Raw genomic sequence first — 12144 nt, forward strand, 5'->3', positions numbered from 1 at the left:
GACCAAAAAAAAAAAAAGTACATACTCTTATACTTTTACCCTATTATTCTTAAATCTGTGTAATTTAAGTCTATATAAAACAATCATACATACATACCTACATCATAGAGAGAGAGAGTACAATTATAGTACAATTTGGGTTTGGTAAACCCAAGACATGATCCATACTTAACAATGCCAATGCGCACCTCTTCTTTCATCCATTTTACATGGTGGAATGACAAAGTCAACCTTTGGTTTATAGATATTCTAATTGAATTTGTGATTGGCATTTGACCAAATCCATAATACAATAAAATGATTGGCCATTCAACTTAGATGTCCTTTCGTGTCCTTACAAATGAAATATGATGGGAACAACAAATTTCAATAATGGATGCCAATGTGACATTACGAAAACCCATATTTCAGTGTTGACTTGTTGAGGAACAAAATTTATCAAAAGTATGTCCACAACACCATAGAAAATTTCAGTAATAATAATACAATTAAGAACAACAAAATAGAGCCAAGCACCTTGTACTCAGATGACACATCAGTTATTCCTCCTTGAGGGAAGGTCACAGGATTGAACCTTGACGGTGGAGTATTGACTCTTTGAGCTCCAACAGATGGAGAAAGTATAGAACAAATCCTACCTTGTAATAGAGAAGTCTAGATCAAAATTCAAAAACCGGGAAATAGTAAGTTGCCTCCATTTTTCCATTTTGCAAAATGGCAATTCATTGTTTAGTTTATACTCTATGGAAGTACAAAATACTCAAAGCTCTGGTTGGGATACCATTTGCACAGAATTCTTGAGAGAACCATTTGTTGATTATGTTTGGGGAGGGAATGGAAGGGTTTTCCAACTCCGGCCACCGGTCTACCAACTTGAAACCAAATTCAGATGCGGCTGACAATATGGATTGTTCATCAACTCGCCGCAGCACATGACAAAGAATCAGAGCTGGCTCCCGATCCTCGTTAATATCTCTTCCCGAACAAATCAGCTCTTTTGCGGTTGAAAATAAGGGTGTGATGGCTTCGGAAATGTAAGTAACATCAGTGCCTAATATTATGTCGAACCCCTTGCCATTCAGCCTCCTGATGGCTTCGATATCATCTCTATTCCCCCATTCGAGTTTCCTTGTCATCAGTTTTGCAAAAAGTGATGATTTGAGATTTTGGGCGACGTTCTGGTTCAACAAGTTGAGGGCTTTTGTGTCCCCGTCAGTGGCAACCACAAGGTCGGCAGATTTTGCAGCCACCATAGAGCAGATCCCAGCACATCCGCATCCCAACTCTAGGACCCTTTTCCCTGCAACAATCCCCGGGTTTTCAGCAAGCACTAAGGCCATCAATCGAGCTGATTCCCATAACATTAAGCCAGTTGATTTGCATGTGTGCTGGTACTCTTTTGAGACGACATTTATCTTAAAATGCAAGCCACTTATGATAACTTCAACAATCTAAAATGTGTAAGAGAAGAAGCATTAATGTCAAAAAATTGAAGAGATTTAGTAGTAGTGTGTACCGTGTACCTAGATAACATTTCTATGCGGTGTGATTCATTTTAGAGTGTTCCTTCTTTTTTTTTGCCCCTACCGACTCCATGCTAAAATAGATTGCAAAGGATATGCACACCTTACAGCCTTCATTAGGATCACAATTATTGGACCAAGGTCACTCAACTGGACTATAATGCAAATGGACCAAAGCACACTAAAATACTAAATCCAATCAATTAGCTAGCCTAACCCATGGCCTTATAAGCTCTATGCCACCAGAGTGGACCGAACAAGCAGACTTGGGATTAGGACCCTCCCCTTGAAACGATAGCTTGGGTGCCACCAATACCACGGTAGACAACTAGGTGAACACAAAGTGGACAGAACAGGCTTTTAATACCATGTTATAATCTAAAAGATCGGGCCATGATCACTCAATTGCGTTATAATCTAAGATGAGCTAGTCTAACCCATCGCCTTGTAAATCCATATGTTCTCTCTTATTTTTTTCAATGTGGACTCTTAAGAGTGCTGAATTTCTTTTTCACAGTGATACAGGCCATTAATATACTACATAGATAATAGATGAGAAACAGAAGTAAAAGTACATGGCAAGTTTCATACCTCTTCACTTGACGATGAAATACCAAACATATCAAGAGCCATTCCATCAGAAATATCAAAGTCAAACTCATTTGTATTGCTCTGAGTTCTTTCTGGAATCACAGGTTTTGGACTGTCCATACCAATGAGTTTTACCTTGCTCTCAGTGTTCACACTGGATTTACCACAACCTAAACGGAATACAGCTTGAACCCAACGTCTAAAACCACAGATGAAACATCATAACATGTCAGGATTTGAAAGAAAAAAAAAAAATTGAAGAGACAACTGATGAGGATCTACAGAGAGTATTAAAAAAATGAAAACAAAGATAAATTTTATGTGAAAGTTGAAAATTATGTATACTAAAAATAGAAGCATTACATTTGTTTATTTTAGTCAATAGTACTAAATTCTTCTCCTAGATGAAAAGAAATGATTCCAAATTCCAAGCTGTTCATCAGATTGTGTTAAAATTGTAAATAGGAAACTGGTATATTTAAACAGTTTAGTTAATCTAATTTAAACAGATATATAAATCTAAACCCGTGTTGCAGAATGTAATATTATGAATCATGCTTAGTATAAAAATTAAAAAATGACTTGTATTTACAAATTTCATCTTATATGCTTGACCAAGTTGTTTCCACTTTCCCCATTCTTCGGTCCAAGAGGCAAAATGGTTTGTAATTAGATATTTGGGATTCTTAAACTTTGAAATGAAGCATTGAGTTATGAGGATTCTATCATTAGACATTATCCTTGCATTAAGAAATATTATCCTCATTGCTTGGATTATATAAATAGGGAAAAATGCACGTTTAGCCCTTGAGTTATACAACACTGTAATATTTGTCCCTAATTAACATGGAGTTGCAAATCTAACCCTAATTAGTAACTAAGGTGTGTTTCCAAAAAAGTAACTAAGGTGGCATATTTAGTCCCTTTAATAGATGCCATTGTTTTGGACTGAAAAATCCACACTTGATGGAGAGCAATTTAGTAACTTTAGAATACTATAAATATTTCTTTGAACTATTAATGATTCTAATTCTTCTCAGATTACGAATACCCAAAACCCGAACAAATGCACTGCTCTTCATCCAAAAGCTAAATCTTACATAATTATCATCTCCAATGTATATTAGGAACTTGTTGGAACCAAAAGAAACACCAAACTGTAATTTTTTATCTTTTAAATTGTAAGTTAGGGTTTCCATTCGCAGTGCTTAGGATGAAAAATGCCACTTATTTTTCTTGTGTGATTGACCTTTTTATGGTGTGACAAATATTTTGATGAGTTTTTGAAGTGTCTACTTTAGTTTAATGATGTTGGATACACAGGCAAAGAGTCGAGGTTACAATTTTTTTACACTGTCAAACATTCATGGATACACACACACACACATGCTTTGTATTCTATTCTTTATTTATATATATAAATATAGCTCTATGAATATACTGTTTTGTTCTGTTGTGTATAAATATGTTCATTCACTAGAGTTGATTGATATATATTTTTGGTAGTGCAATAAGGAAGAAAACTAGACTAAAAGTACAATTTTCCCCTATATATATTAGTGTTATTTAGGTTTTTCATCCAAAATAAAGGGACTAAATAAGCCACATTGGTTCCTATTAAAGTCCCATACTGAAAAAAATAAGAGAGAATATATGGGTTTATAAGGCCATGGGTTAGACTAGCTAATTGGTTAGATTCAATCTTTTAGTGTAGTTTGACCCATGTGCATTATAGCCCAATTAAGCTACCATAGCCCAATCTTAGTTTCTAACATGGTATCTTTGGTCCACTTTGTGTTCACCTCGTTATGGGTATTGGTGGTGTCCAAGTTTGGTTGTCCACTTGAGGGGGAGTGGTGATTGGTAAGTCCCGCATTAAAAGGGAGAATATATGGATTTATAAGGTCATGGGTTAGACTAGCAAATTGGTTGGATTCAATCTTTTAGTGTGGTTCGGCCATGTGCATTATAGCCCAAATTGAGTGACCCTAGCCCAATCTTAGTTTCTAAGAGTTACTACTTACTAATTAGGGGGTAAAAGTGCAACTCTATGTTAATTAGGGACAAAAATTACACTTTGGCTTATAACTCAAGGCCTAAAAGTTCATTTTTCCCATATACAAAATATGTGTCTGTGTACGTGTGTATCCTGTCTATGGAGTAAAAGTATGTGGAGAGGAAGATCATTTTAAAAAAGCAACAAGAATTTAACACAGAAAAAATGAGCTGAGATCGATTACCTATTCATCACAATTTCCCTTGACCGATTTTCAACTTGTTTAAAACACAAAGCATGCTCTTCAGTATCATATCCATTCTCTTTGAACAGATTGATCAAGAACTCATCAGAGAAGTAGAATGCCCGCTGGTAAATAAAGATTATATAAGATGCTTGTTGAATAAGAAACATTCGGCTCTAAGAAACATCAGTATCTATGGTCAGAACTTACAGTTCCATCACCTCGAACATAGAAGTTCTCACTGATCTTTTGCTCCTTTGAGATAAATCTTTCCTGAAAATACAAACTTACAATATAAGGATAGGGGAAATACACGTATATCATCAACTCATCGTTATTCACATCATAGCACCAGTAACCCAAAACAAATTTTACAAAAATGAAGAAGTACAATTGTGTAACACAATGTAAGATTTAACCTGAGCTAGGTCTCCAATTGCATAGTCACGGAATAAGACATAACCATCAGGCTGGAAAACAGAAAAACGAAGATTCATAATGAAGAAAATAAATTGAACTAAATAACAGAAGCAGGTTCATGCTTTGAAAAGTCAACTAGATGAATGAGCCGAATTTAACCTTGAGAATTTTTCCAATGTTCTGTATCACTAGAGGCATCTTCTCAGGAGTTACTGCAGATAAAACAAAGATCTGCTTAACAAGTCAGTTTGCTTATAAAGTGAAAGATCCCCAAGCTTATGAAAACAGGAATAGTGACATCTGGTAAAGAGTAAAACTCTCCAAATAAATATTATAGCAAAACTCTCCAACTACAGTTTATGTATCTTTATTCTAATACCATGGTCACGGCATCCACTGAAGAAGGAGAAATATGCTGGCTTAGGTCATCGACCGTCAAGTCACAAACAAATGCATTCACTCGGGTCTCATTGAAGTCCTTGTGTGTCTGCAATTTATTATTCAGAAAAAGACTGATCAGCCATCAGGGCATGTTGAATAAGTACCTATTAACTCCTGAGGAAAATTATTGGAATTACTTCCAGAATTACACAAAACTATTAGTCTCATCTTTGAAATATTTCATGTAACTTCCAATTTATTCAGTTAGCATTACAGAAAGGTTGATGTTACGTAACTGATACAGACCCGAAGCCCTAGCTAGTTTACTCATGAAGGAGAAAAGGAAATGCGGCAGAAAATGAAATTAATCAAATCATTCAAATGGCAGAATTTAAGAAAGCACATTGACGGTAATAATGTGTTACCAGTATATTTTGTATTATGAAGCTCAATGAGTACAATAGTGTGTCAAAGTACAAATGAGTTCAGCATGTGTTTTTGTCTAAGTTCAAGTGTCGTGTCTCTACTTTGCGTTTGTGAGCTTTTTTATCTGCCTCAACTCAGTAATGGAGCTTTAATGCCAAGGAGCCGTTGAGTGTTAATGCTTAGGAGCTGAACCGTTGGGCATCAATGCTGAGGAGCTGGACCGTTGGACATCAATGCTGAGGAGCCGTTGAGCATTGATGCTGAGGAGTGAGGTGTCTTGACTAGTTTGAACGACAGTTGTCTTGCCTTTGGGTCCTGCCAGTGGTTCCGGGTCGGGTACCCAATTACCCTGTCCGGGTCGGGTACCCAATTACCCTGTCACCAGCCCCCCACTCCCTGACTAGCGAGAATGGCTGAGGTAGCTAGGGAGTAATAGCTTGGCACTATGCTGAAAACTTGGTATGTTGGATTCTAGAAGGAAATATTGCTGGATGGAAACTTCATGGATTTGTGGAATATTTCCTAATTTCTCTGTGATTTTCTTTCCTTGTATGGGTCACCTTCTTGCATATATAAGAACTCTCCCAGACTTTGTGTCTTCCATCCTTCCTCACCACGTCATTCTTGTCATGAGTCCANCCGACTTCGTGCCCGCCTCCCTTCCTCTGCTTCCACATCTCGCGTCTGGCCAACTCCATCAGGCGCGACGATCGGCGCCTCTTCATCCCCGCGCTTGCTCTCTATGGACTCATGACAAGAATGACGTGGTGAGGAAGGATGGAAGACACAAAGTCTGGGAGAGTTCTTATATATGCAAGAAGGTGACCCATACAAGGAAAGAAAATCACAGAGAAATTAGGAAATATTCCACAAATCCATGAAGTTTCCATCNCCATCAGGCGCGACGATCGGCGCCTCTTCATCCCCGCGCTTGCTCTCTTTGGACTCATGACAAGAATGACGTGGTGAGGAAGGATGGAAGACACAAAGTCTGGGAGAGTTCTTATATATGCAAGAAGGTGACCCATACAAGGAAAGAAAATCACAGAGAAATTAGGAAATATTCCACAAATCCATGAAGTTTCCATCCAGCAATATTTCCTTCTAGAATCCAACATACCAAGTTTTCAACACAGTGCCAAGCTATTACTCCCTAGCTACCTCAGCCATTCTCGCTAGCTAGCCCTAGCTACCTTAGCCATTCTCGCTAGCTAGGGAGTGGGGGGCTGGTGACAGGGTAATTGGATACCCGACCCGGAACCACTGGCAGGACCCAAAGGCAAGACAACTGTCGTTCAAACTAGTCAAGACACCTCACTCCTCAGCATCAATGCTCAACGGCTCCTCAGCTCCTCAGCATTGATGTCCAACGGTCCAGCTCCTCAGCATTGATGCCCAACGGTTCAGCTCCTAAGCATTAACACTCAACGGCTCCTTGGCATTAACGCTCCATTACTGAGCTGAGGCAGATAAAAAGGCTCACAAACGCAAAGTAGAGACACGACACTTGAACTTAGACAAAAACACATGCTGAACTCATTTGTACTCTAACACACTATTGTACTCTTATATTGAGCTTCATAATACAAAATATACCGGTAACACATTATTACCGTCACACATAATCAGGGATTTACTGATTATGTAATCGGTAATTGATGTTCCTTGCTTATTCTACATACGGTAATAGATTATAAATAGGACCATCTCTTGGAAGAGAGAACATCTAGTGCCAATGGGAAATAATTGGCTCTAAGTAACTGTGGGCAAGAATTCATTCTTGCTGGAGGGAACTTTACGGTATCCCTTGTTTTTCCTTTGCACCTTGGTATTACAATTCCCTGTTCTCCTTGGTTCAAACCCAATACTATCACTTTACTCCATTAAGTTGGTCCAACCTACCAACTAATGGACTCAAGAGTTGAAGCGTTTGAGAAGAGTCAAGAAGAACTACACATCGAAATGGGTCAGAGATTAACCGCTGCAGAGGAATTCATCGCTAAACTAACCAAGATGGTTACCCTGGTAACTCCTTTCAGATGTTATTGCTGATTATTTCTAACACATTGCATACTTACCTTCTAAGAGAAGGTATAAATAATCAATCAAGATAATTAATCAATCTGTAATTACTTGGTTTTAGCTCCCCAAAATCACACAATTTGGATCCGATCCCTTGATTATTTTCCCTATCAGTATCCTAAAGTTTGAATTATTCCACCGTCTAGATATAGAGTGGCATGGCCATAAATATGCCTCTACATGGTAGAATGAAAACAAGACCTTTACATATACCATAAACAATCAGAATAGCATTGTCAAAGGATTCATCACTTTGACATCACTGTTTTAAGCATGCAATACCTTAAAGCTATAAGATGTATGCAACCTAACAATAGAATAACAGAGGTATTTATTCAGATTACATTAGCAACTATTCAAGTAAATATCTTCTTATCTGCCAAAAAACAAATTAGAAATACTTGAAAGGCCAATATCTACCTTAACCAAGTTTACAGCCCGTGGTGAAAAGTCGCAAGCATGCACGAAAATTTCAGGATATGTAGCAAGCAGGGGATAGATAGTGTTTCCAGCGCCACAACCAACCTGGAGACAGCAGGAGTAATGATTAATATAGGTCAATGACAATGAGAANCCGACTTCGTGCCCGCCTCCCTTCCTCTGCTTCCACATCTCGCGTCTGGCCAACTCCATCAGGCGCGACGATCGGCGCCTCTTCATCCCCGCGCTTGCTCTCTATGGACTCATGACAAGAATGACGTGGTGAGGAAGGATGGAAGACACAAAGTCTGGGAGAGTTCTTATATATGCAAGAAGGTGACCCATACAAGGAAAGAAAATCACAGAGAAATTAGGAAATATTCCACAAATCCATGAAGTTTCCATCCAGCAATATTTCCTTCTAGAATCCAACATACCAAGTTTTCAACACAGTGCCAAGCTATTACTCCCTAGCTACCTCAGCCATTCTCGCTAGCTAGCCCTAGCTACCTTAGCCATTCTCGCTAGCTAGGGAGTGGGGGGCTGGTGACAGGGTAATTGGATACCCGACCCGGAACCACTGGCAGGACCCAAAGGCAAGACAACTGTCGTTCAAACTAGTCAAGACACCTCACTCCTCAGCATCAATGCTCAACGGCTCCTCAGCTCCTCAGCATTGATGTCCAACGGTCCAGCTCCTCAGCATTGATGCCCAACGGTTCAGCTCCTAAGCATTAACACTCAACGGCTCCTTGGCATTAACGCTCCATTACTGAGCTGAGGCAGATAAAAAGGCTCACAAACGCAAAGTAGAGACACGACACTTGAACTTAGACAAAAACACATGCTGAACTCATTTGTACTCTAACACACTATTGTACTCTTATATTGAGCTTCATAATACAAAATATACCGGTAACACATTATTACCGTCACACATAATCAGGGATTTACTGATTATGTAATCGGTAATTGATGTTCCTTGCTTATTCTACATACGGTAATAGATTATAAATAGGACCATCTCTTGGAAGAGAGAACATCTAGTGCCAATGGGAAATAATTGGCTCTAAGTAACTGTGGGCAAGAATTCATTCTTGCTGGAGGGAACTTTACGGTATCCCTTGTTTTTCCTTTGCACCTTGGTATTACAATTCCCTGTTCTCCTTGGTTCAAACCCAATACTATCACTTTACTCCATTAAGTTGGTCCAACCTACCAACTAATGGACTCAAGAGTTGAAGCGTTTGAGAAGAGTCAAGAAGAACTACACATCGAAATGGGTCAGAGATTAACCGCTGCAGAGGAATTCATCGCTAAACTAACCAAGATGGTTACCCTGGTAACTCCTTTCAGATGTTATTGCTGATTATTTCTAACACATTGCATACTTACCTTCTAAGAGAAGGTATAAATAATCAATCAAGATAATTAATCAATCTGTAATTACTTGGTTTTAGCTCCCCAAAATCACACAATTTGGATCCGATCCCTTGATTATTTTCCCTATCAGTATCCTAAAGTTTGAATTATTCCACCGTCTAGATATAGAGTGGCATGGCCATAAATATGCCTCTACATGGTAGAATGAAAACAAGACCTTTACATATACCATAAACAATCAGAATAGCATTGTCAAAGGATTCATCACTTTGACATCACTGTTTTAAGCATGCAATACCTTAAAGCTATAAGATGTATGCAACCTAACAATAGAATAACAGAGGTATTTATTCAGATTACATTAGCAACTATTCAAGTAAATATCTTCTTATCTGCCAAAAAACAAATTAGAAATACTTGAAAGGCCAATATCTACCTTAACCAAGTTTACAGCCCGTGGTGAAAAGTCGCAAGCATGCACGAAAATTTCAGGATATGTAGCAAGCAGGGGATAGATAGTGTTTCCAGCGCCACAACCAACCTGGAGACAGCAGGAGTAATGATTAATATAGGTCAATGACAATGAGAAAGAAACTTTTGTTTTGGTTAATGACACATACGACATGGCCTATAGGAAGTGCACAACTAACTGAGGTAGCATAAAGCATGAAAATCAATTTCAGCATTTTAACCCGGCTTTTAAAGCTTAGTAGCTAAAAGAAAAAGCTAAAGTTCTTTTGGTTATAACCACCACACTAGAATCATTTATCGTATAATCCCAATTGAAATAAAAATAAAGGAGCATGTAAAGTATTGAAAACAATCATAGAGAAAAGATCAGATCAGAATAACTGTCCTAGATGTTGCCCATCGAATTAAAAGAGAAACTCACCATTAAATCAAAAGATTAAATCCATAATGAATACAACAGAGTCCTCAGAAATAGGAAGGAAATTTTTGGGGCAACATACTCATTGTCAAGAAGACAACGTTTGAAGTAAAAGTATACAGAAAACAGGACTGGTTTTCAACTGAGTGATTTCCTCAGCATAATAAAGTTAATATTATACTTGCTAAGCAAAACAGAAGATATAAACCACAATATGATGAACATTTATATAATTACCTCTAGAATTACTTTTCCTCCAGAACCCTGCAAAGATTTGGACAAAATGAGTGCAACTATATGCACAATATCAAGTAGGAGTTGCAAAAATAATAATAAATAAATAAATAAAAGACTAAATCCTTTTTTGATTATTGTTTTGCACTCACAGAGAAGTAGTGCCCCCATTCCTTGTCCAAGTAGTGCCTGTCCTTGAAAAACTGAGTATAATTTCATAATAAAATGATAAAAAAAAAAAAAAAAAAAAAAAAAAAAAAAATTAGCATCCCCTCCAGAAGCTTATCAATGTTTGGCATAGAGGATCATCAAGAATTAGCCTTTATCAATAGTGCAACGTGGGAATGGGAAAGAATAAAGAAATTACAGAAAATTTTTAATTTCTAGTTGACACAAAATAATAATAATAATAATAATAATAATAATAATAATAATAATAAGTATATTAATCTATTTCAAACACTAAAGCAAAACAGCCATTAAACACTTCTAAAATCTAACTCTATTACAAAAAAGGATCATTAAAATACGACAAAATGGATCATAAAAATGGGATTTTTTGGGTACAAGAATCGTACTTTATCTTGGTGGCGTTTGTAGAAGATATCCCAATACTTCTTCGCATCTTTTTCATACTTCTCTGTCCAAAAAAAAAAAAAAAGCTAGGATTAAGTGGAAGAAAACCCAATAAGCAATAGACCAATTTACATAGATAGAGGGAGAGAGAAACCTCTCCAAAAAGGCGAAATTTCTCCAGTAGAAGTGGGATATATCTGAATTTTAGGCGGTGGTGGCTGCTGCTCCTTAGACTCCATTGGCCGGAATGCTTGATTGGCGTGAAAGAATGCTGCTCTGTATTAAATATTATATTAATGGTGTGATAGGGTTTTAGCCTCTTTAAATCCTCAATGGCGAAATAAATTTACCCAAATTGGAACTGACAAATTATTGTGTGTACCCTAACAGAAAATACATTTTTAAATTTTAATAGAGTTGATTTTACTTTTGAGTTTATTATCGAAATAGTCCCTCGGTTCTCGATAATTTTTTGTGCCCAATTAAGTCCCTCGATTTTGAAAATTTTAACTAATTTGGTCCTCTGTTTATTTTGCCGTTAAACATCCGTTAAAATCGGAACCAAATTAGTAATTTTGCTATAGTCAAGGGACCAAATTGGTTATTTTACTATAGTCAAGGAGTCATTTCAGTGAAAAATTAATTACTAATTTGATCTCTTGACTAGAGCTGTCAATACGAACTGGCGGGACGGGCCAAAGCCCGGCGGACCGCGGGCCTAAGCGGGGCGGGCCAAAAAGCCCGCTCTTTGGTGGGCTTGGATTTGCCTGGCCCGGACCGCCCCGCCTTCGGCCCGAGGGCTAGGCAGGCCCCGCCAGACAATTTTTTTTTTTATTGTTAGTTTATTTCTTGCTGAATTTTATCATTTTTACATACAAAAATAATTAAAATAATCAATACATATTAAAAAATTATAATATACATTGCTATTATATATATATATATATATATATCTACTATACTAGTAAGAGCCAAAGAG

At 37.5% G+C, this 12144-nt stretch overlaps 1 protein-coding gene across 1 annotated transcript; it reads right to left on the reverse strand.

Moving 5' to 3' along the window:
* Positions 1 to 364: 364 nt before the first annotated feature.
* LOC116022803 lies at positions 365 to 11460 on the reverse strand. Its single transcript, XM_031263684.1, has 12 exons — positions 11320 to 11460; positions 11168 to 11229; positions 10742 to 10792; positions 10593 to 10619; positions 9903 to 10007; positions 5154 to 5261; positions 4934 to 5005; positions 4774 to 4824; positions 4565 to 4627; positions 4355 to 4479; positions 2115 to 2313; positions 365 to 1451 (listed from the first exon to the last, which is right to left on the reverse strand). Exons 1-12 carry the CDS (start codon positions 11402 to 11404, stop codon positions 735 to 737), a joined length of 1665 nt encoding a protein of 554 aa, XP_031119544.1. The 5' UTR covers positions 11405 to 11460; the 3' UTR covers positions 365 to 734.
* Positions 11461 to 12144: the final 684 nt, after the last annotated feature.

This window comes from Ipomoea triloba, chromosome 6 (assembly GCF_003576645.1).
Source record: "Ipomoea triloba cultivar NCNSP0323 chromosome 6, ASM357664v1".
NCBI lineage: Eukaryota > Viridiplantae > Streptophyta > Magnoliopsida > Solanales > Convolvulaceae > Ipomoea > Ipomoea triloba.